This window comes from Protopterus annectens, chromosome 4.part0 (genome assembly GCF_019279795.1).
Source record: "Protopterus annectens isolate FY-2018-M chromosome 4.part0, PAN1.0, whole genome shotgun sequence".
Lineage (NCBI taxonomy): Eukaryota > Metazoa > Chordata > Ceratodontiformes > Protopteridae > Protopterus > Protopterus annectens.
Genome location: NC_056733.1, coordinates 561,295,879 through 561,322,991, shown reverse-complemented (window position 1 = coordinate 561,322,991; position 27,113 = coordinate 561,295,879). Strand labels below are relative to the sequence as shown.

At 37.8% G+C, this 27,113-nt stretch overlaps 1 protein-coding gene across 1 annotated transcript in view; it reads right to left on the bottom strand.

Annotated features, from left to right (window-relative positions):
• Positions 1-27,113, bottom strand: part of LOC122800267 (sodium-dependent serotonin transporter-like) — a 333,197-nt gene that overhangs the window by 124,146 nt on the left and 181,938 nt on the right. The window contains exons 6-7 of the mRNA XM_044069756.1: positions 4,807-4,910; positions 1,091-1,218 (exon numbers count right to left, since the gene is read on the bottom strand). Coding sequence (XP_043925691.1) covers positions 1,091-1,218; positions 4,807-4,910 — 232 coding nt within the window. The remainder of the gene's footprint in view (positions 1-1,090; positions 1,219-4,806; positions 4,911-27,113) is intronic.

The window sequence follows — 27,113 nt, the reverse complement described above, 5'->3', positions numbered from 1 at the left end:
CTAAAGTTATTTCACTTTATCTGTTGGAGTTCTTTTCAGTTAGTTATAATTTTGCTTCTTTTGTCTATTATTTATGTTACAAGTCCAGAAATAAGTTCAGCTTGTTGCTTTATACAAATGCAGTTTCACAGATACAGACAGTTTGCTCAGAATGTTAAGTTACTGATGCCATTAACTCAGACAGCACATTATGGAGTAGATTCCAAAAGACTTGCTCTTGGTGCAAGTGACATTCTCTGGTGTAGGGCCAAGCAATAAAGAGGACTTGGACCTGAGTAAGTCACTAGACCGGGAACAGGTCTTTGGAAATTAGCCCTGTATGTGAAGAAATAAATGCAGTGTGCCACTCTGCAGTTAAAATCAAAGGCAGTAGTTAAGTGTGTTTTGCATTTTAGCTGAAAGATTAAACCTGTTCCTTCATAACAGAGGCATTCCTGGTGAACATGAATTAAGACTGATGAACAGAATTCCAGGTAGGGTTTACTTTGCATTTAAAAGTATCACCATTCGGCAGCTTCCCACAATCAGTAGCTATTACAATCCTTTACAAGGTTTTGACATTTTTGTTTTTAATTTGTCTGTCACTGCACTTAACCTTGGGTGATTAAGAAACTCATTCACAGTTTAGAAGTGTGTACAGCCAACCAACTTGATTACATATTAATTGCCTACTATATGGTCTAATAAATGCTGCCAGCCCACTCACATTTTCTATATGCATTACTTGATTACTGGTTATGTGTATGCTTAGAAGTTATATACTGAAAACAAACTAGAAACTCCAATAAATACGGAAAACCAAGCCCCTCATCTGTTGTAACACTATACTTGTTTTCAAATGATAATTTTACACAGTAACTACTTATGGAAATATAATACTTCCAGTTTTGGGGTATCTTTCCTTTATAGATTCTGTACTAAATTATTGTGCAGAACAAAATGTTTCTAAAATAATGTGCATTCATGTTTTCCCTGTTTATTTCCAGTTCTCAACTTAGCATTTTATTTAGCTTTGTAATACTACATTGCATCTTCTAAATAACATTTAGTGCCCTTTCAAAAATTAATGGGTTGATGAATCAAAACCAACCTTTATCTCTTGCCACATCTTCCACTTCTACATTTCTCATTTCAGCCATGTAGCCCAGTACAGTGAAAATAACAAAACCAGACAAGAAACTCGTCAGGCAGTTTACCAGACTGGTTACTATAGCATCTCTGCAAAAAAAAAAACAAAAAACCAGATGAAGTCACATTTTAAATTTTTATAATTAGTTACACTTTATCTACAGACATTCATAAATGTGATGAAGGCAAGAAACTATATAAACTGTTATAAAATATGTCATGATACTAAAAGCCATTACAGCTGTATTATGAAGACTTTTATGAATCAGTTAAATGTACATACGAGTGCAATATATTTTGTACTCTCCGAATTAACAACTCCTACTTCTGAGCACTGAAAAAAGACTATGTAAGTATAAGCTTGTTCATCATAGGGATTTTGCATTTATAATCTCCAGTTTGTACTGTTGAAGATATAAATGAGAAAATGTATTGAAATCTGGCTGCTAGCGCAGTGGATTAAGACTATGTGCTGCTTATGAGCTGCTTCCTGTGGTACAGGATTTAATACCCTCAGATTTAGTTTGTCTAATGTCTGACCTTGTGCAAGTCACAACTAGAAGTGCTTTGGGTTCAACTGGAATTTGGGTTAGGTGCTTCAATGGTCTCATGGACTGCATGCTTAGCAGCTACCTATGAACCTATAAACCTATTCCAGTACTGTGACTGTGATAATCATATTAATGGCATTTGCACAGGGGTTACGTGATCAAGAAAGGCTTTAAAGGACCATAACTTCTTTCAAACTGCTTTTTCTAAAAAAACAAGTTTGTGAAACTCTGCACAAGTTTTTTTCCCTGTAACAGCTTGCGGGTAAAGAGAGATAGCTTGATACTGCTGAGTAGTGAAGAGACTTTGTTACTGTCAGACAGTGTCTAGACTCAGAATCTGCAGTAATTCACATCTGTCTGATGTGGTGTTGGTGAGGTAGTAGAACAATGTAAACAAGGCAGTGTTTGCTTGTGAGCCAGAAATATGTTTGATTTATCTGATGAAAAAGCATCTCTACTGCCAACTAGGGGCTTGGCATAATAATTCAGCAAATCTTCATAGAACCAGGGCAAATCCTCAGAATTTGTGCTATGGACCAAGGTAAGCCCTGAGGAAGGCCAGTGTAGCTATGTCTGGTAGGCACTGTGATGATGTGAGATAGTACCAGCTGTGCTAGGGAAAGTAGGGCAGTGCATGTGCAGCATATGCCAGCATAGCTAGCTGGAGTTCTGCAAAGAATTATATGTCATTCGAATATTAAACTGATTTGTACAGATACTTGTGTTAAAATGTATTTGTAAAGCTGCTTGTGTTAAAAATGTATCAACAGTAAGTCCTGTGGGACAGAAAAGAAATATACATGTATGTCGGACTGTATTGTTGTAACTGATTAAATTTCTATATTTTAACAATGGATACTGGAAGGGAAAGAGTTAAGCTCATCCCAGCTAACCTCAAGAAAAATAGCCTGAAATTAAATTACTTGGTTTAGGCCATAAAGATTATATATCACAGGTCTGAATGCAACTAGAGACACAATGTCTGTGAAAAGCCTTTCTGCTGGAAGGATGGAAGTGCTGCAATTATTTTATATCTTCCAGATGATGTGTTAACTCTTTGCAAAGTTCTATGTGTGTATTGTGACACATATGTGCTAAATCCTGGCTCAGTTGCTAGTGAAGGGGTAGTGTGGGAACCACAGAGTCAGACGACCAGATGTGATATTATTCTGTAGCCAGTACTGAAATTGTATTTAGATACTAGTGAGAGGTGTGATAAAAGCACTCAGCTCTCTGTTATTGGAACTGACAACCATTTCATCTTGCCTTGCTCTAGCAAGTATGTAGGGACAGTAATTCTTCAGTCAGCTAGGAAAATATAGTGAGATTAGTTAAATATTGCTTTTCTGTATCTGTCTGAATCTTTCCAATTGTGATGTTTTTGTATTTCCTGTGAATTGAAACTATGGTGTTTATTGTGAATAGATATTCAGTATTGTCATATTTATTTATTTTTTATTAAATACATCTAAACCTTTCATTGTGGCTGGTCTTTTAGAAAATACTTTAACCTTTGAGAGCACTTGCATTTATTTAGTGGCACTGTGGCTCTAGGGATAATAAAGTCTGAGAATTTGTGAAGAAGCATTCAGGGGTAATGAACTCTAATTGGCAAACTTCATCTTACAGGCATGTGCCTAAAATCTGTAAGCATTATTTGTTCTAAACATCTTCCCTTATTGTAAACTTAGCTTATTCTACCTATGAAACTCAGCCAGTGTGTGTGTGTGTGTGTGTGTGTGTGTGTGTGTGTGTGTGTGTGTGTGTGTGTGTGTGTGTGTGTGTGTGTGTGTGTGTGTTGTTTATATATATATATATATATATATATATATATATATATATATATATATATATATATAAAACTTCCGTGAAAGTGCATTATATCGAAAATGCATTTTCATGGAAAAATAAAAATAAAAAGTAAATTAAAAAAAAAAAAACACACTGTGCCCCCCACACACCCCCACTTTAATATTCTCACTCTGAGATCGGACTACAGTGGGGAAAAGGGAATATTCCCTCATCCCCACTGAAGTATGATCTCTGCAATAATTGGCTTAGTTGTACATCAACACTACACAGTGATGTACAACTAACGTTACATGCAAACAGCATGTTTTTCTTTTTCTTTAGCAAAAGTGCATTTTCGATAAAATGTACTTTTGCTAAAGTGGGTCCGCGAAAGTACGGTTCGATGAACCATACTTTTGATGATCTGACTAGGACCCGTATATATATATATATATATATATATATATATATATATATATATATATATATATGTGTGTGTGTGTGTGTGTGTGTGTGTGTGTATGTAAAATTAGGCTGTCAGGATACTGCAAAATTATGCTTTGTTTTATGGCTGAAGAAGATCGTCTGGGTAATCAGGAAACTTAACCTGAGTGTTACCTGAGGATCTCTCTGTCAAAAGTGCAAAAAACTTGCAGCCTTAAAACAAAGCTGGGTGAAAGTCAATTCACGGTTTACTCGAGTACTCTAGTCTTACTGTATCTACCATGCAGGATTGTCTTTTATAGTACTTGTTTGCAATGCAGTCTGCATGACCCAAAGATGTAGGAACCTCTTAAAGCTTGGGTGCACTGTCCCTGAATTACATTTCATTACAAAAAGCCATTCAATATTTTACAGTTCAGCTTAAAATTAAAAATGTACTGTCCGAATACATGCATTTCTACTTTCCCATGTAGGAATGGATTTCATGTGGGATATTCTGTATAAGAACATTTCAAGATATACATGCATGCATTAAATGCCATGGGAGGTATATCATAATATAATGACCAAAGATGTCCATTTTGCATGAATTCAATGGAAGGGCTTTGTGGAAGATAATCCCATACAATCTTTATACCTCTAAAAATACAAACTCTTTATGCCTCTAATAAGCACAAACTGCACTGCTCATGAGAATGCTGAAATGTGAAAACACAGACATTCATGCTCATCCTTTGATTATTTGGTTATTAACTAGATGCTGAATAGACAGGGAGTTCAATCAGAATTTCACTGTGTGTGTAAGTCTGTATGTGTCTGCAAGTCTGCATCATGTGTGTGAGAGGAGATGTACATTTCAAAAAAGGATGTTCAAAAATCAGTTATTCCTTACCGATAGCAGTTATTGTTAAACTGGTTATAGCTGGCTAAAGCCAAGAGAACGCCAAATCCTGGACCCAAGGAGAAAAATATCTGAGTTGCAGCATCCACCCATACCTGTTAATATCGAAGAAGTAGGTTAGTGTGACTTTAAATCATTGTTTATATTTTATATTTTTTTCTCAAAAAGAAAATGTGGATTTTTAAAAGTAACAATTTTCTTATTAACGGGTTAATATAAAAGTATATTTTCATGCTTTTTCTGGTTTGTGGATATAAAACTCTTTTGCTTTCATCTGATAAACCTATTAATATATGCACTCAAACAAAAAATATTTGCCTGTGTTATGAGGATTAATATTTGGTAAGTTTAAAGGTGAAAAAGAAAATAAAAACAATAAGCTTGTGTTATACCTCATGTTTTATGAAATGCTGATAAGGTTGTGCATCTGCAGACAACATTGCAGATGTTAGATGGGTGGGCATTGTTTTTGATCTTCTTGTGTTTGTTGTGTTAATTTGACCATAAGCCGGCATATCATTACTTTCTTCATCCCCTGAAGCCAAGGGTCATCAATGAATGACAGTTGCCCTCAGAGTGTGTGTGTGTGTGTGTGTGTGTGTGTGTGTGTGTGTGTGTGTGTGTGTGTGCGTGCGTGTGTGTGTGTGTGTGTGTGTGTGTGTGTGTGTGTGTGTGTGTGTGTGTGTATGTGTGTGTGTGTGTGTGTGTGTGTGTGTGTGTGTGTGTGTGTGTGTGTGTGTGTGTGTGAGCCAACCTGAAAGTGGGACCTAATTGTTTTTGGATCAGGGAACCACAAGACAAGTCTCAGTGTGCCATCATCCTTTTCACACTCTTAAGGATTTTTTGCAAAGTATCCCACTACCACTGCTGTCTTGATGTGTGCTATTGCCACATGTACATTCCTGAACATGGATGTACATGTACTACTGTGGAACATGCGGCATGACAAGTGTGTGCATCCCTGTCCTTGCATTGCATTTCTGTACACACGCAGTCTATAAGGGGTGCAATTGTTGCAGCAGATGCTGCATCTGCCCTCTCCAGGATGGGTGAACTGGATTCAGTTGGTTGTATTATGTGGCAGTATTTCCCAATGTTTTAGTTATTTGTCATTCCTGGGTTATATTGGTCAGAGTAAGGGCTTTATCCATCTGTGCTATGGAGCAAACTGTATGAAGGACTGGCATTTGAAGTGACTGTGTCATATTTGTTGGAGTTAAATCATATGATCATTGTATTTCTAGTATGGAGCAAGCCATGTACTTGTCAGAAGATTGGTGATAGTCGCTGCCATATTATAAAGACATGATAACAATGAAGGAGGTGGTATTGTCATGTTAGTTTAATTGTTGTGGACATTAGACATTTGTCCATCCATCCATCCATCCATCCATCCATCCATCCATCCATCCATCCATCTATTCTCCCATAACCCACTTTATCTGCTAGGTCATTATGGATATGCCAGTGCCAATCCCTATAACTAGTGGGGTCAAGACTTTGAAAGCCAATTCAGAACAGGGTGCTAGTCTGTAGTCAGAACTATACATGCACTAACTCACACATTGCAATCACATCTACAAGCAATTTGGAGAATGATAGTTCATCTACTGGGAGGTTGAAGGAAACTTGTAGCACCTGGAGAAAACCCACATGGACATAGGATGGACATGCATACTCCCACAAAAGGCACTTAAGCCAAGAATTAGACCATAGAACTTCTTGATATGAAGTGGCAGAACTCTTTATCATGTGTCTCCACTACCCCATTGAACAACCAGAAAAATGAAATCTGAACTATTTGGGGGATTAGGGAGATTGGAAAGGTCTGTAGGGTCAATGGGATTCCACAGAATATGAAATACATATTCTACTTGGAACTTAGGAAGCTGGCTAGGGAAGCATGGATTACTAATGAATGGGAGAAGTCATTCTTGTGTTGGTCAAAAGACTGCATATTGTCTGAAACTGCAAGACTGCTATGCAGTCTTATGACATCTTTAAGGGGAATGGGCGAGGGGGAACTGGCATTTTTGCCACCTATGGAAGTGAAGGTCACATATATAGTGCAGTATAATTTTATGTCTCATGTTCTTGACATAAATATGTAGCAGTACATCCAGCTAGGTTTCATACTATGTATCTGTGCATTGGCATGATAGAATATGCATGGGGCATCCTGTCATTTACATGGTTGCATCACAGTGTATTATGTGGGCAAAGATGCAGATGCAAGAATTGTGAGACATGGTTGTGTTTGCAGTCCTTGACCCTTGCCACTTTTAAATGATGTACTATGAGTCTTGTTTTTTAGTATGGAGCTACAAGCAGTAACCATCAGGTAATGTGTCTGAAAGGCCATATTGCAGTATGATTTCTGGGAACCGAAGAGAATTTAGTGCTGTTTCTGACTTGAGAGTTACTAGAGTAGTTCATACTCTTTCTGCAGTACAGGACTCTGTAGGATATGTAAATGTTTACAGCTGCACACACAAAATGATTAGGTTATTTAACGTAGGTTATTTCAATAAGCCATTGTGAAAAGTAAAATATGCAGAACGTTCTAGCATGTGGAGCCAGCCTTCACTTCTTACCATTTTCATCCGGGTATAGTAAGCACTACATCATTTATATAGTAAAAGCATCCAGTCCAAAATACCGACAGCTCTGGGACAGTACTGAATATGTAGTCAGCTATTGCAGTTTTATGGTTTTGCTGTGTTACATAGGCAGAATGTAACATTTTATTGTATGTAACTGTTAGCTTTTCTTTTTTAATCATTTCTTTGGCCCTCTGATTTTCCTGTCATCACTGAGCTCCATCCTAACATCCCATTCTTTCCCTCACATCTGAGGATACTATGTATGGACGAGAAGAGGGAGAGGTCATGGAACGTAATCATTCTTGGAGTTACATCATTTTTGTTTTGTTTTCTGTTTCCTAACTTTTTTCCTTGTGCAGTAAACACTACATTGCCAGTTATGCTAAGCCCTATATCTGTCAACCTCTAAGTGCAAGAAATCCTGACAAAACCCCAAAAATGAGGAGGGAGCACTAGCACGAAATTAGGGACAATTTTAAATATTGCTATTAATAATGTAGAAAGTTGCTAGAATTTGTTTATTTTATTTATTTCATTTATTTTACATTTGTTAACTGGGAAATTCCGACTGGACCAGGCCCATTTTCTGTGGAGGCCCGGGGAGAAAAGCTCCAGCATCAAGTTATACAAATGCAGTACATCCAGCATAATACACAAAACAGCTTTTATCATATATGCTGAGCATACTAATATAACAAGAAATTAATAAAACACTCCAGGTAAAAGAAGATATAGAATATGGGTAAAAAGACAATGTCAGTTATACATTGGTAAGAGAAGAAAATATATCAATTAAGATTCTACAGTTAAAAGTACCATAATAATAATAATAGGTTATAGACTAGCATGCATTTTCTGAAGGGTATAAAATCTGAAACTCAAATGTATGTCATTATTTAATGACTTTAATCCTCAATTATTTGCCAACAAACCACACATTTTATGAGGAATAGACCAAAAATTTGAGGCAAAAATCTGGATATTCTGTAAAAATCTGAACAGCTGAGAAGCCTGCATGACTGCATATTTGCTTACATCTGCTATGTTGTACCAGAGAGCAGCTCTGCCTTCTACAGGCTTCTAGACAGATCTAATCCACAGAGCTTACTCCTAGAATAGTTTATATACTAACACTTCCCTCAGGATGGGAGAACCACTTTTGATTAATCATTTCCATCCCCCTCTGGTAGGCTCCTTATCAGCCCCTGGTCATCTGGGACATAGTCAGGGCTTTGTCATCTTATGACACAGAGCTATCACTTTTAGCTTTTCTTTTAATATATTAGTGCTCTTTCATCTAAATGCAGCAACATGTTTTTATGTTCAGAACTTGATTCAAAATTCGACTTATATAGTTGGAACACCTAACTACACCATTATTTTTTCTTTTCTACATGATAGTGCTTTAAAGATAAAGAATGTAATACATATGTATCACATATAAGTCTGGTTTTCACTAACAGATACATTTTTCCTCTGGCATTGTCTGCAGTGACTTTTTGCAACAGTGAATGATGGGTAATACTATGTCATTAATGTTCACTTATATCCCAGTTATATCTTACAAAGGGTTCTGATTTTTGTTTTCTATTAGCTATACTACATAGTGTGTGTATGAGCATGAGTGCACACACACACACACACACACACACACACACACACACACACACACACACACACACACACACACACACACACACACACACACACACACACACACACACACACATTAGCACGCACACATGCATATATAAGGTAGAAGCTCTTGAAGTTGATGCATAGTGGTCACAGACATTACTAGTTTAGCTTGAAGTATGGCATATATTTTAACTTTCATTTTCAGGTATTTTATGTCAAATTTGCTTCCCTTTATTGTGTTTCAGTATAGTGCAGTAAGGGTCCTGTCAGTTCATGAGATGGCTGCTGTCTTACTGTTTTTCTAGAATAGAAAAATATATTAGTGGTACCTACCAGGAGACACTGCTCAAGAACAGCCCCCTAAAAGCTTTCATTGTGTTCAGTATTAGGCCCTTTGTCAGACCCAAAGTTCTAGTAACCTTTGTATGGGGGTGGAGTGCAAACTACACTTGGCAACACGACCGCCATTCCTAAGATGGAAGTCTTTTATAACCAGTTATACTTGGAGCACAATACCTAGAAGTGATATGTTTAAATATCTAAAACTAGCATACTTAATTAGAAAATCACTATAGCTACATTTTAAGAATAGGGGACTTGAAGTGCTTCTTTCCCCATCTAATTAAGGAAGGAAATATACAGCGGCTTTTGGGAAATGGCATATGCAACTAAAATAGACATTTTCCATACCTAAACATAAGCATTTCTATGATGTTACTTACATCTTCTTAAGCAGTCAGACTATTTGAAACCTTAAAACCTAGAGCAAGAAATAACCTTTAAATTGACATTACAAAGATACTGTAATATATGGATACATGGATAATTTCTACAGTAAAGATTTGATCTGTACAACACAGAAGTTCTAGTGCTCCCTGGATTAAAAAATAGACCAGAAATAAATGGCTCCCCTACGCATGGTTGAGATGAAATCTCTGGAGTGTCAGTAGCATGCAAAAAAAGATGTACAGCACAACACCAGATGCTGCTTCCCACTGGAAATCATTCTTGGTGCAGTTTCTAAATGTGCATAAGCAGTGATTTACTTATTTTGGGATATTTCTCCCTTCTCTGAGTTGGAACATCTGTACAGTTTGTATGTATACGTTTGGGGGGGGGGGGGTGCAGGAATGCTTGCTTCCCTGCAAAAAAAACAGCTAAAAATGTTTTTTCACCCTTTTTAATTTTGGGCATTTTTTCATCCTTTTGACATACTGACTTTCAGGAAGCTGGCATTTCATAGGTAGAACCAAAATATACAACAGTTAAATACTATAGTTGCTACCACAGACAATTGGTAAGGATATTTTTTATGTGATTTCCTTAACTTCATGCTGGAGTTCCTTTAATATATATTTTTTTCATTTTCCCTGTGCCATACGTTTATGATTCTCTTATGCAGTACCACAAACCATGTGGTTCTCTGAACCTACAGGCAGGGTAGGGTGGCTGCTTAAAGACTTTAACATTATTTGCTCGTATTTCAGTGGCATCCCCAAAGCTATCTTTGAAAGAAGGAAGAAGAGGTAAGAAAACAGTGCTTATACAACAGGACATTTTTTACTGATTTTTATTCAGACATACTTGAAACAGCAGTGGACATTTACTGTATTTTGGAGAAATGTGAGAAATATTTAATGTACCAAACTACTGGAAATGTAAACCAGTAGAATATGATGAAGGCAGCGATACTGCATCTTCTGTTAGGGTTGCCACCCGTCCCTCTTTGCGAGGGACAATCTCACTTTGGGCAGTTGTGTCCTGCGGAAAAACCTAAAAAATGGCAAATGTCCTGAGATTTTAAGACAAATATATTTCTTAAGTTTTCTTAAATAGTTGCATAAAACAGTTATTTTGTATCTGAAACACATAAATATTATATGAAATAGTATAAGCAACGCAAATGCTATAAAAATAAGCTTTCATTTGAGCAAAACAGTGAAATTCTCTCATTTGCACTGGCCATGGGTATGTTTTTTCCTGCAAAATCTCACATTTCTACAAAAATTTCCCACTTTGGGCATTTGAAAAGGTGGCAACCCTATCTTCTGTGCTAATCAAAGAATCATAATAATTCCTTGCTAATTGCATCAGAGTTCAATACTTCTATCTTCTATTTGATCAGTCAACTTGCTATATAAATAAATAAAACACTGAACATCTAGGCTAATCTACGCAATTCTTATTCTTGTCACAATTTCATAGCTCAGTTTATTAAGAAGTAGCTTGAATTGCCTATACACGAAGCATTATTTATCTGAAGCTTAATATCAGAGGCCATTCTTATGGCTGTATCAGGCATTCTCAGGTGCAAGCTTCACTGTAATTACAAACAGGAAGTCTATTGTAAGCTGGCTTTACAAATAAGGGGAACTGGCATTAATAAACTGCAGTACAAAATGAGATGTGTGATTGAACTGAACATTTACATTTACAAAGACAGACCCTTTACATCTTTATTTTCTAAAGCAATAATGAACTCATTACCCTTTAGATCTCAGCGCTTTGCATACAGCAAACTGCAAATGTAAGAATCCAACAGCATCAATGCAGAGAGCTAGAGTGGTAAAACAGAAGAGTGGACGAGCAGGCAGATATACCTGTAGCAGCGTATGTCATGTAGATTACAGAATGCTTACTAGAGTTAAAAAAATTCACTGGAAAAAGCTACTGCTATCAGACTGCAACTGTCAGAAATATAACATGATATACTTAAAACAGGAGTAATTTAGTTTTCATTTTTAAGAAACTGACTTTTTTGACTCGAGAAACATGGGACAGAAGTATGACGTTCCTGATGTGTAAACTATAGATTTTCTGAACAATTTTAAAACCTGGGCATGGGCTGGTGATTATATTTTAAAATATACTGCTTGTAGGCTCCATTGGCCACTAACAATTGTCTTAAAATTATGTAATAAAACATAGTCGTTAAGGACAGAGTGGGTATGACTATACTCCTTCCTCTCTCCTGCTACCTTTCCCTGACTAGAAAGCAAAAAACACAAGGGCTAACCTTCCTTGATACAATTAAAACCGACACTAATGATTAATATCTAGAGTCTATTGTTGGCTTAACTGCTACAGGAAAGCCATGTACTGTTTTTGAAATACACTATGTAAATTTATAGTTGTGTAAGGAATTTACCAAATGCTTTTACACTTTTTGCTAACTTGAAATTGTCAGCAGTTGTAATTAGTGAAATAGAGAGTTACATATAGATAAATAGGCACTCGCGTACTAATTGTTTGGCAGGGCTTGGTTGTTTGTCAGAACAGGCAATTACATGATAAAAATTGCTTTGAGTAAATGTGTTGATTTTTCTAAAAGCTGAAACTTGAAGAATATGGACTACATTTTGACACTATTTACTCACAGATTCAGGTTTTCCTGTTGGTGGATTTATGTAAATGGCATTTATAAAAGTATTTTCATTTGAAAGGTTTATTTTAGAATGGAATTTGGCAAGTCAATTTTTATTTGTATTTTTGTCATGTGAATAACAGTCAGTGAAAAGTTATCACATTTTCTGTGATAAGTAGTGTCAAAGTTTCATGAAAAAATAATAGGATAAATGTATAGGATAAACAGCAGCTTTTCAATAAAACATGGATACAGTAGTTAAAAAGAAGGCAAAAAACAAGTCATAAGAAGTAAGTATATGAGCTTTTTGCCTGCTAAAACATCACTTTAAGTACAACAGTCAAAGACTTCACTACTTAATTCATATATACTGTTTATGGGAAAGTATAAAATATGACAGGAATAAGGACTCCACCTGATTTTGTGATCATGAACAGGAGGATGCAAAATGTAACTTTAAGAAAATGGAGCAGAGACAAGAGACATTGTTGAGGGGTCCTGGCAGTACAGAGGATGAAGAAGAGATAAGCAGAACTCACAAACAGAAAAGCAATAAGAACAGCAAACTGTAGAATACTAGTAGACAAAGCAGTTATGAAATGGATGCCACACAAACAAAACAATTGTGAGGACTGCTGAAGATCCTGCAACCAAGAAGTGTAAGTCTGCTTGAACTAGTGTTCAGTTTAAATAAGGTAGTAGGCAACTAGCAAACGTGTAATGATCTGAGTTTGGGGCCAAGTAATTTGATCTATGTGCAGGAACATACAATAAAACTACCTAGATCTGATGTAGAAGTACTTATAATAATAAATGTGTATTAACAGTTAACTATTTGAAACAGTTAGGTTAACTTGTATTGGATGGTACCTGACAATGGTGGGTACTTTGGAGGATGCTGTTGGGAATCTAGCTAAAATGTTGCGTATCAAAGGTGTAAAACTAAAGTTTTATGAGGTCATAGGCACAATTTTAAAATACTGTGGACAGGATTTACTCTTTAGCTTTTCTCCTTGACATAAATGAAAAATAGATGCCTTGCTCAGGAGATGAATCCTGTGGTGGCTACTACTTGGCTACACCCATTTATTTTGTAAGTAGATTTACTAGAACTGTAAGTAGTATTTAATATTATGTAATAGCTTGGATAGTTTAGCCTTACTCAGGGCCAGTCTAATTCCAACCTGCATTGTGGCCTTTCAGTAATGTGCCTTGGAAATTCAGTGACCCAAACTATTTCAAATTCAGTAATTCATCATTTCTTACTGTTAATTGCACTGTATCTGATTGCAGCATAAATTAGATTTTTTTAAATCATAACGTTGGCAGTTTAATTTGATTTTCTGCACCTCTTATTTTTTGCAGTATCATTTAGAAATCTGGCAATAGCACTGGACCATGGAAGGCTTCCCCAGTTTTTTCAGTCATAGAACTAAACTTATAATCTTCTCACATACTGTTATTTGGGTACAGGCCAATAGCTGTCAAAAAGGCAGAAAGTGTTTACTAATGCTGACATTTGTTTCATCTACAGATCAGACGCTGTTTCTGCTTTACTGAAGCAACTCCTCTGGTAAGTATTGAAGAATTGCCTCAGAGTACACAAATAATATGCAGTCCTGCGGTGATGGAAACACAGTGAATGACGTTGCCACGTTCTTCTAACTCATGGTACTACTCCACTGCTTTTTTATTTTTTCATCTCAGACATGTCAGGCTTACTATTATGTTACTATAATGACTACATCAGTACTTTTAAAATGTACTTTTTCCGAGCTGCAGGGGAGCAATGCATTTTTTTATTTAAATTTGTTTACTTGGGTAGAACACTGATCAAACAACGGCCAATTACATGCTCAGCCTAGAGCAAAGCTTTCTGTTGGGCAGCTTTTACTAGCTGAAATCTGAAGTTGCTTTCCTGCAGTTTTGTGATCTTTGAACAACATTTATCATCTCTGTTTAATTTATTTTCTTAACTTTCACTGCTGATCGTTCATATTAAAAATGTAAACCTTATGATATACTGTAGAATGACTGCCAAATGATAACTGTGGCAGTATTTCATTTTAGAGTGGTCATTGTATTTGCTCCAGCTTATGCAAAGCACTGGAAACAGAAAATTGACACATGAAGTTGTCCTGCATTTTGCTGCATGGTTTCCTCGTGCCCATTATTTAGGCTGATAACTAATGACCTTTTCTATGTTGTACCTTGTTTTTGTTGAAGTCCAGTGAGCGACATGTAGGTAATGTTTTAGACTGACCAGCACTAATGACTCTTACATATTGGTGGCAGTGAACAGTGGTCCATCTGGTTGCTCCCACATATAGAGGGGAGCTCCCTGGCCTTCTGATGGATCCATATCCAACTGTCTTTAAGAACCTGATGTACATCTCAGGTTTTTGCTGGAAAACATGATTTATTAATGTGCTTGCTAAACTGTCATGGGTCTAGTATTGCAAAGAAATCCATATAATAATCAAATATTTCTGCCATAATATGAATCTTCATAATATTTAATAATTATTTATAAAACAATGCCATGGATACTGCTAATAAATGTAGCATATACTTAAATTGTGCAGCACAGCAATTGATATTGTTATACAGTGTTTTTTATTGATAAAATTAGAAAACAGCCAGTGATATGAAGCAAAGCCACTAACTAATCTAACACTATAAGTAATATTGACATCATTTGAATGTATTTTCCTTTATTTCTGAAAATAGTGCACTACTTTATTATGCTGCATCAGTGTCACTGACACTATAACAACTTAAAGGTTATTATAGCCTTAAAATATTATCGCATATTTAAGCCATATATTGTTTTTAAAAAGTGTTCTTTCTAGGCAGTATAACTGTTTTCTTATCAATGAGAAGTACTTTGTCTTAGTTAACCTTTTCAGGAATATAATAATGTTTAGTTTGACAGTCATTAATGGATTCAGCCCTACCATTCTTGGACTATGTAATTGCTGTTAACAATAAATACGGAAATGAGTAAATGAAGAGCATGTAATATAGATACTGCAGACCAGGCATCTTTAGGAACAGAATGTTCTATGAACAGAATGCTAATTGGACTATGGCACAGAGTATGTACATCAAGTACAAGGAGTCCGTTTCAGACAACATGACATAGAAATATTCCATAATGCTAAATAACATCAGTATAAATTTAGAGTTCTTACCTAGTACAACAAATTAATGTACTCTTAACCATGCATGATTAGATTTAGTGGGCATTTTACAGATTTGTTGGAAATACTAACAAGCATTCACATTACTCATCCACGGCTTCCTCTGAGTTCAGAGTGTCCACCTGGGAATGAATTACCATGTTGCATGCACTCCGCACTACTGGGTAGCACAGTGGTGCAGTGCATGGTGTTATCACCTCACAGCAAGAGGCTCTTCAGTTCAATTCTCAGCTAGGATGCCTTCTGTGCAGAGTCTGCATGTCGTATCTGAGTTCATGTGGGTTTTATCTGGGTGCTCCTGCTTCCTCCCAAATTCCAAAGACATGCAGGAGCTGGATTGGACACTCTAAATTGGCCATAGGTGTGAGTGTGTGGTATGAAAGAACAGCTACAGCAGGGCTAGCCAACTGGTGATGTAATCCTTGGCTCTAGATGTCTGCCACTGTTGAAGTGACACCCTGAACCCATGTGCAAAAATGGAGAAAAGGGGTTGTGGATGGCTGGATGTACTGCACACTACACAAATATTAAAAGACTGCTATGAATAAGATTAATAAAATTATAGTTCACTATTACAGGCCCTAGACCTCCATGATATTAAAAAAAAAAGAAATTAAATACATTAATTAATTAATTAATTCATTCATTAATTTGCTGATTACCCACTTAATCCAGCGCTGGTTGGGTTACAGGGGTGCCACAACCTGTCCTAAAATTCAGTGCGCATAAGGCACAGACGTTTTTCCTGAATGGGGTGCAGCCTATCAAAGGATGCACTCATAGGTTCATAGGTTCATTGGTAGGTACTAGGCTATTGGCCCTAGGGCCTATACAAGCCTAGCCAAAAAGGTACCCTGGCTTTCGCCACCCACTGTCAAGCAGAACCACAGAGGTGATCCCCGGGGTAAATTTCCTATTACCCACCAATCATCAAGATTTTTCTTGAAGAGTGCTAATGAGGAGCTCTGTTTGACATAGATAGGTAGTTTGTTCTAGAGTATGGGAAGCCTCTGGGACAGGAATCTATCCCTCCAGAATGTTCTGTTTATTGTGGTGACAAGGTTTAGGTCCCTAGAGCGTGTAGCTTGGAGGGATTGGGATTTCTTTAAGTGGAGCATGTCCAACAGCTCTGGGTTTGACATAGCTTTGTATGTTAGGCAGAGATCGCCTCTGAGTAGGTGATATGCGACAGAGTAAAGCTGGAGTATTTTGAGTTGGTCTGCGTAGGGCATCTGTTTGAGGCCAGTAATCCTCTTTGTGAGGTATTTCTGCAGCCTTTCCAGTTGTTGTAGATGTCTTGTGAGGTACATACCAAAAGGGGCGTTGTACTCTATAATGGGTCTAATGAGTGATGAGTAGAGGGAAACAATGACTTCTTTTTTTCTGGATGAGAAACCTTTTGTGATGAGGTGGGCCACGTAGAAGGATTTCCTGACCACTGTGGCGATGTGATTATCAAAAGAGAGACTACTGTCCACCTGTGTCTCAAGGTCTCTTATCACACTTTTGGTGTTAAGTAGACTACCGCCTATGTGGCAGTTCATGGGTACAGAGGTTTTACCAAAGGGGGTGACAATGCACTTTTTGGCATTGAGCTTGAGAACATGGCTTTGACACCAGGCATCTGTCTCAGTGAGGCCCTTTTGTAGGATGTCCACATCATTAGGAGTTTCGATTATGGCTCCTAGTTTGCAGTCATCTGTGAATTTAGTTAGCCAAAGACCTTCTGTGTTAGCCTGTACTTCAGAGAAGTAGATACAAAACAGGAGAGGATCCAAGACTGAACCCTGTGGTACTCCACTTGTCACTGGTCTGAAGTCTGATTTTGCTTCTGCTACTTTCACATTGTGGGTTCTGTCAGTAAGCCAGTTGGCAACCCATCTTGTGACATAGGGATTTATACCTAGTTTCGTGAGTTTATCTATAATTCCAGAGTGGGGGATGGTGTCGAACACCCTGGCGAAATCTAGATAGGCTGTGTGAACCACCTTACCCTCATCTATGGCTTTGGTGACTGCTTCAAAGAAGTCTATCAGGTTTAGGAGACATGATCTGCCTTTTACAAACCTGAACTGTGTGGGGTCCAGAGTTTGGAGATCTCCAATGTCTTTGTTTATGAGTTCCATGATGATATGTTCCATGGCCTTGCAGACTAGGCTCTCAGGCTAATGGGGCGGTAGTTCCCGGGGTCTGTTGTGGCCCCCCCTTTGTGGAGTGGGATAACCGTCACGGTGTGGCATTCAATGGGGACAAAGCCTGAGGTGAGGCTATTATTGAACATGGTACTTAGGTGGGGTGCCAGTTCATTCTGTAGTTCATGTAGAAGGCAGCCTGGGATGTTGTCAGGTCCCATGGATGCTGTGTTCTTCGCTTTGAAGAGTGAGGTTTTTACCTGTGCAGTCATGATTACAGGAACTTTGCATTCTTCCAGTATAAAGATGGGCCCTTTAGGGGGTGAGGGGGGGGGTAAAGTTAGCACTGAACCTATCTGCCAGGATGTTGGCAATATCAGCTGGTTCTGTATATTTAGTGTCATTGTGCTCTAACTCAGAGCAGATCTGAATGTTGCCATTGAGATTCTTGTCATAGCTATAGAATGCTTTGTGGTTGTCTTTAGAATCAGTGGCGATTTTATTTTCATAACTAGCTTTGGAGGATTTTATGACGGATCTCAGCTTCTTACTGAGGCTGACCAGGGAGTGCCTCCAATCATAAGATTTTACTCTTTTTTGCAACAGTTTTTTTTCTTCTGTTGTAGAGTTTGTTTATGGCAGAAGACCACCAGATTGGCTTCCTTTTTTTTGGAGGATAGCATCTTGGTTTTGTTAGGGACAGCATGATCCATGCACTCATGTAAGTGCTTATAAAGTGCATTTGTGTAGGATTCAGCAATCATACCTCTATTGTCCATCTGCATGGGTGTCGTGAAGTTTGGCACTTCTGTCTTAAGAAGCGTGAAGCTGGCTTTGGAGAAATTTTTTACAGTTGTTTTCCTAATGGGGGGAGGGGTTAGGAGTGGAATGTGGATGTTTAGGGTAATTAGCTTGTGGTCGGATCTGACCAACGAGGAGCTGACCTCTGGTGTGGAACACCGGTCGCCCATGTTGGTGATGACCAGGTCTAGGATACTGCTGCCCCTGGTGGGGATGTGGATAAGTTGATCCAAGGCATTCGAATTGATGAATTCCAGAAAACGTTGAGCAAAAGAGTTGGTACACGAGTAGTTTTCCCAGTTAATGGTGGGGTAGTTGAAATCACCCATTATTAGGGTGTTAGGTTGTACCTTAATATTTTCCAGTGTATCAAGAAAAGAGGAGTGGGAATCCTGGGGCATGGTGAGGGAGGGTCTGTAGCTACAATCTGGATTGCGGTTTTGCCCAGAGTTAGTTAAACTTGGATAATCTCGGATGCATTATGCTGAGCAACTAGCCTGGAGGTGTGGATATCCTTAATGAATATGGACACTCCTCCACCTTTAGTGTTTCGGTCTGGGTTTGGTGGCCGAAAGGTGTGGTATGAATTATAGCCTGGTAATGCAGGGATGCCCTCTGGAGCTTTGAACCAGGTCTCTATCACTGCACAGATGTCAATGTTCTCCATTTTAAGGAGTGCCTCGAGTGAGTGCATTTTGAGGTTTCGACTTCTAGCATTGAGTAGCATTACCCTCAGATTTTGCTTGCTTGTACCTCTTACAGTGGTGAATTTGTCATTTGAACCTTGCCTAAAAAGGCACTATAGGGGTGGCAAGGGCCTTTGCCAGTATCCGGAATCCCAAGGGCAACAGTTGCAGGCCATCTCTGGCAAAGCAGTGTGGTCTGTCGATCATGTCATCCCAGGCAGACAAGATACTGGATTCCCTTAGAATGACACCAGAAGCTTAGCCAATTGTTGAAGTCAATCATTTTGTCCTTGTACTGTGGTATCATTCTGGGTGATGGCAGGATGCTACTCAGTGTTAGGGTCATACCTGCCTGGACTATAAGATCGGAGAGCTCCTCCATGTCTCTTTTCATGTAGTCCAGGGAGGTACGTCTCAGGTCATTCACACCAACCTGGACAATGACAAGAGTCATATTTGTACTTGTTGTGGAGTGACCTGAGTGCGTGTGTTATGTGGAGGATCCTGGCACCTGACAGGCAGCTGACAGTAACTTTCTCCTTGTTTAGCCTGGTGAGTGGAACATCAGTGTGCCTGACTATAGAGTCACCTATGACTAGAGTGTTGGGTACGTTATGCCTTATGGGCTGTAGTTGAGTGGCACACTGAGTATGTGGGCTATGTGTCATTTGGGTTGTGTTGGGGAGTGGAGGTTGCTTGCATTTCTGCTTTGGAGGTCTCAGTTGTTTGGGCAGGTTTTTACCAAGAGCCTCCGCGAATGTAGGTGTGTGTTTTGTGTTTCTATGTGTGTGTTTTGGTGGTTTAGGTTTTGAGGGACTATGTGATGAGTGTAGTGTGGTGCAAGTGTTTACCTTCTCCTCTTGACTGTCTAGTCCAGTCTTCGGTGAAGAGAGCTTTGCTCTCAGTTTGGCTATATAAGTGCATGTCTCACAGGTCGTAGTGTTGGGTGGTAGGACGAGAGGGTTGTCTGTGTACATGAGGCAATTGCTGCATTGTCCCAAGATGCCCAGATTCATCAGGTAGACAGGAGAAAATACCGGGAGCTGACCTTTAGACATGCCTGGATAGGTGCTTATTTACTAAATACTAAAAACTGTTTTCCTCTAGACAAGTGAGGAAAGTTGAGTGATGTAGTAATTTGTAGCTTATTTAGTGCTTACAACGAGTTCTGTGCAAGTGCTGAGCTCAAAGAAACAGGTTTGAGTGCTAAAACTAAAAAGCTGGCTAGCTGCAAGGGAAAATTTGAAGAGCAGACTTTATGGCGCCAGAAATAGTTTAACCCTAGTTAAGTGGGGGCTTTGGAGCTTACAAACAGTCCTGGATACAGCAAATCTGTATCTGGACAAGACTTGTTACAGGAAAGGGGGGAAGCAAGTTTAGAATTTTTTTTTCAGTAAAGTGGAAATGGAGAAAGCTGGAACAGAAGTTAATTCAGGGTTAAGAATCTGAGTGGGTTGGCCTTCACAAATGTTTTCTATTACATTGAATGAACTAATGACACTAGACTTGGAGGAGTGACACAGATCAAATATACAGTATGGGTGGGCAACTGCAAAGCCACCAAGTATAAGAATACCACAACACTAGGAAGGGTGGGTAGGGAAACTATTACAGTTCCTAGCAGTAGCCACTAAATTAAAGTTTTAAACAGATCAAGGAGCAAGCAGACTCTAGAGAATTCTTTTGACTGTAAATAGACTAGATTAGAACACAGAAACCTCAAAAAATCAAAAATGCACAGAAAAGCTCAGATAGAGCACTCACAAACAGAAAATACAACTCTCAGTATGAAAAAGCAGTTTACATTTAAGTAATTCAGTAAACATGCAATTAGCAACACTCCCTTTCATGACACTCAAACCTATGAACAGTATGAATGATTGCTAGGCTACATATAGCATCTCTGGCCTATGAGATGAAAATGCTCTATCCGCTTAGATTTTATATGGACACAGGAAGGATGTGCAAATTCCACACAGGACATACCCTAACAAGAACTGAACTGGAGAACTAGGCAGTGTCAAGCAGTAAGTTTAACCACTGCAACATTATGCTGATTTGCCACTCATATATATATGTATATATGTATATATATATATATATATATATATATATATATATATATGTGTGTATTGGATCACAGTAGTTAATCAGTTCTCTGTTTTGTGTGTGTGTGGAGTGTGTGTGTGTGTGTGTGTGTGTGTGTGTGTGTGTGTGTGTGTGTATTGGATCACAGTAGTTAATCAGTTCTCTGTTTTGTTAAAGAAATGATCAGGAGTTCTATTTCATTTGATCCCTCGTCCCAACAAGTGCATTGATGACAGTGAGATCCTTGTGTTGCTCTATATCACCACTGATATACAGTCTTGGATTTAGTATATTTAGAGACACAGGGATGTGTGGGGCAGAGCACATTTCCCCCGTGCAAAAATATTGCTCTATTAATTTGTTTTATTATACTGTAGATTTTGTTTAAAGGAAGGATGTTGCACTTGTTTTGTGATTTTCCTGTTAATGGGCTTAAACTTGATTAGGGAGGTGTAGGGAAGTGGTTCCTTATTATTTCATGTTTGTGTCCTTACATGGCTAAGGACATGTTACTTTTGCTTGATGACCACTAAATACTTAGTACCACACACACACACACACACACACACACACACACACACACACACACACAAACACATACACCAATGTATATATGTCAAACTTATCTTTTTCTAGGAATTCCTAAAGTGTGTAAAAGTTAATTTCAGAATAGAGAATAATTTTATGGCTATGGAAAGTACTTATTTTTATCTGTGAATTGCCGAGTTTCCATGATTCAAAGATGCAGAGACAAAGCCCACTACATATGGATGTTTGTGATCAGTTTCATACGTGCTTATTTCAGCAAATTGTACCTTTTCTGTTTTACGCAGTTCTCTTTCCTATATGCACAACATACTATAAAGTATATACGTACATTCATATGTACACATATTGTGTGCATGTATGTTGGCATTTAAGTAGTACTCAATGGATGCAAGACAAAGAAATTGTTCCCAGATAGAATACCATTCTATCACAGGACACCCACCCACCCCTAACAATAATTTGGGGGAATGCGAGTTTACCTTACAGCATTTGGAATGTAGGGGGAGACCATACCACCTTTAGAAAACTCATATTGGCACAAGAAGGATACAGATTATGCAACCAATTTGAGAAGCTGTGATAATAAGTGAAATAATGCTGACAGGGTGTTTGCATTTATTTTGAATACAACCATTGTCACTTTGACTATGGTATAGTGTTACCCTTTTAAGAGTATTTGCATTCCATAATGCATTACATTGCATTTCTAGGCCTAAGTCAAAGTTATTTTGAGATGGTTTTGAGATGACTGAGTATTAACATTTTTTTTTCTTTTGAGTCGCCATACTGCTCTGTTTGGAAGAAAATGATGGTGTATCCTGAAATTTCTGACACCACCACTCACAATTATTGGGTAACCACTGGTATGCAGCTTGATAGTACCAAACTGAAAAAAAAAAAAAATCTATAAGGCAGAAATGTTACCCACCATATTGCTGTGTGGCACACATTTACATTGTAAAATATGGATGTTAAGGTACATGCAGCTTACTACCTATATTTCTTATATGCCCATATCAACATATGCATTAATGGTTCTACTATGGAACCTCCAACATCAGAATGTAGAGGAACCAAAATGTAGTAGAAAAACAGTTACACTGCAAGTGCTTTTGCAAGGGGCAAGACAACCTGCACCCCCTGATGTGGACTGAAATCTCCCCACCCCTCCACACTTATATATACCAACGAAATGGCCGCACCAAATTAAAAATCAGAGAAATTTCCCAACTGAAAGGAATCACTGCTGGTTTGATTTCTAAGTATGGACCATCACTGATTTCCTGTGGAAACAGTGATTGTGCTCCTTGGCATCTTGTACTTGAGGCAATTGATGCTCATTTAATTTCATTGTGGCCACCTGTATATGACTACATTAACAGCTCTGGTGAGTCTCCATTTGTCTACAAGCATTTCTAAAAGTTGCAGCAGTTTATGGAAATGTATACAGTGACTTTGCATCTCATATTCAGCTGTTTCACGAGAAAAATATAACTACTTACTTAAAATTCACAAATAAAAGTTTAAATATTCCTCCATTGAAGATCCATGTCACAACATGAAAATTAGATTTAAGATACTGGATTATTAACTACTGAGATTCATCTTGTAGCATCTTGTTTTACTTTCAGATTGAGACCTAACTCTGCATCCCCACCCTTCAGTGGTACCCAAGTTCTTCTGACTTATCCTAAGATTCCATGGAGGATATCCCATATTTTGGTAGTCACTTGTGCTGATTACATTAATATGAAAAAAGACAAGCAATACAAAAGCTACAGATTGGTTTTGCAAAATTACAGCAGTATAACAATAAACTAGAAGTCTAACTCTATTTTCTCACTCTTTCAACACTACTTTAATAATGTGTAGGCAGAACTGTTGTTGTTTTAGGGATCTTTCAAACATGATATTATTTTGAAGATCATTTGAACAATACAGTATACAAGACAGTGTAGAGAAGTCTAGTATGATGCCAAAGGATTCTGCCTTTTATTAGCACCCATAACCATAAATGGAAAGAGGCACAAGGCTTTTTGACTAACAACACAGTGCTCAGACTAATATAGTGTGGAGAACATAGTTATCAATTACTATTATCTCTATTGTAATAGACACTGCCTTAAAAGCTGCATTTAATGTTTAGATAAGAGGTTGGAGACATCTAAAAGATGCCATTTGGTGCTGCAATAATTTGGAGTTTGGGCAAGTGGTTTTATGATAGGTGAGAAATAAATGTAATAGCATTAAATCCAGTTTCATTCAATGTTCTAAGATGAATATCCAGATAATTTACACTGTCTATGTTCTTAGTGTGTGTAAACCTCAGGAAGGTTGATGTACCCTGGAGAGAATGAAACTTATACAACTACGATCTATAGAAAGGACACATACTTTAATGGTTTTCTGCTCTTTAACAGTGGGCATCTAGGTTACTGTAAAAGGAACTTGGTGAAGGGACAATTTATCTGTGCAGTTAGGATGAATTGTAATGAAATTTTGTTCAAAGAAGAACTGGGCAAAATGACATCCATGTTCTTGGAGACGGGTTACCCACAGGAATTATTAAGAACACTTAGGGAGGAAGTGGTGAGGAACAGAGACAACAGATACCCATGTATACTGGGGAAGCCAGATTTATTAGACAGTATAGGACAGAGTAAAAACACTGATACTAAGAGTTTTCAAAATTTTATGGTGATCAAGTTCAATGAGAGGAACAGAGACGTAAAGAATATAATTTTAAGGAACTGGGCCATTCTAAAAACTGATGAAGAGTTGTTCCAGCACATAGGAGAAACACCCACATTCACATTTAAGGTTGACAAGAGCATCAAACAAGTGTTAGAGAGGGACCCCAAACCCCATAAATTTGGAACAACCAAATGTCATAGATGTAGTTACTGCCACCACATATTTAACAAAAGGGAAATTGTTCTGAATAACAGTTTCAACAACAAAATTACTTTCTCAAGAGGTGACTGTAATACAAGTGGTGTGGTGTAATTAGCCCTCTGCAACCCTTGTTCATTTTATGTGGGGAAAACGGAGAGGAAACTTTACAAAAGAATTTATGAACACCTATATGATAAAAGGAAATGCAATAGGAACAATGCATTGTACAAACATACCTGTGTATGTGAAGGCCATAAGAAGTTTGTTTTTGGAATCTTAGAAGTAGTTCCACTAGAAGCTAGAGGGGGAGCTTGGGAAATGAAAACAGAATACAAAGAACTTCTATGGCAATTAAGATTAGATGCAATGCACAAACCAGGTTTAAATGATATGTCACGATTAATCCTGTACTTAAAATGATAGCTGCTAAACTGTAACAGTATTTTTTATCAACTTTGCTTATTTTAATAGAGTATATGCATTTAAAAAAAAATAAGCAGAATTCTTGCATGAGAGGCACATTTTGAAATGTGGGTATTCTTATGTATGTTTGGTTACAAATAACATAGGAAGATTTTGGTTTTTATTAGATTTTTACCATACTTCTACCACATTGGTTAAGTTTCAGACAGTGACTTTGTTTTCACTGATGGTAACATAAGAAGGACACCAAAGGGTTAAGGAACTGATATGAGGATGCAATGTGATTGGGTGAAGTATGTTTTAAGTTGTATATAAGTCATGATTTTATATGGCATCAGGTTCTGATGAAGTCCTTGAGGGGACGAAAGTGCTTAACTTGTTGTTTTTCTAATAAATAGTTGGAACACACTCTTGACCTGGACAGTGTGTGTTTTTTCATGGTTACTGGTATTCTACTGCATGGACTGCACACAAAGATGGTTAATAAACTTTTAATCTATATAAACTTCCTAGCCTATATTTATTTATTTTCCAATGGAGTGAATGTGCTGTTTGAATGCTGGTTCCCAGTCTATAAGGATGTGTAAATATTTCCGAGAGTTTACTAAGTCTAAAGGACTAGTATTACCCATTATAACTGAGTTACCAGTAGCATTCCTAGTACTGAGTTATGCCTGCCAAACAAGATCATCTTCATTTTCTTTTCATTAAATAAATACCTGTTGTAAGATGTCCTTTGCATAATTTTGTTAAACGCCATCCTTAACCCATCAAACAGTTCTTGTTGTCTTTTTGTGCTGTGAATAACTTTAGGATCCTCAGGATGTATTATTAACTGAATATCGTACCTCTTGTGTGCTGTAGGCTTTTAGTAGTGTAGATAGAGAAAAGCAGAGGTCCATAAATAGAGCCGTGCATAGCTCCTACAGAAGACTGGTATTAATCAGAGAGTTTGCTGCTCCATGCAATGGTCCGTTCCCCTTTTTTTAGATAATTTTGCGCACAACACCAGAGCATATGCATTACATATTACTTCAAGTTAGCATTTAAAAAATGATAGTGTGCTTGACATATAGTGTGCTTGACAAGGTTGGAGACTTTCAAAAAATCCAGACAAAATGTTGCTGTAAACATGCCTTTGTCAAAATAAAATACAGACCACAAGCTGGACTGTATATGTACCAAAACCATGTTGGGTTATCACTAGCTTACCTTGCTTGTTAACATAATCAAAAAGCTGATTGTGTGTGATTTCTTTATATTACCTTTGCTAATGGGCTGAGATACTCGAGTGCTGACTTGGAGGGAAATGCTTGGTTAACTAAAGATCTGTACTCATTGACTAGTATCAGTGTAAGGGGACAAGGTGCTGTACAAGGGATCCTAATCACGGCTAGGGTCAGGGTTGAAGCTTAACAGCATTATGGATTGTTTTTTCTTTGCATATGGTATTTCATATCTAGCCTCCTACTGTGACTACCACTAATGCCGCCACAGAAGCCCATATGTAATACTGACACTGGGACCGTACCTCCAGTTTGTCTACATATTGTGCTCAGCTCTGTGTAGGTGGGCTTACTGATATTACTCTCACTTCCCATCAGAAACAATTATCTTAGTATGCCATGCCTACATCTGTCTATGGAGACAGAGAGGCAGCCTATGACTATTTACGTCATTCCAGTCTTAATCAAGACATCTGTTACTGGGCTACTACTGAAAGGCAGGCTGCTGGCATAACAACTGAACACCTTGCCCTATGCCTGTGGCTAGCATCAAGTTGCCAGGATTAGAGTAGAGATTCACAGCTTTTAAATAAACAGAAAACATTGTAGCACACAATATCACTACCATAAATTCAGCACCACAAACATCATCTTTAACAGTGAAATAAAGGTAAACATTTTTGCAGGGAA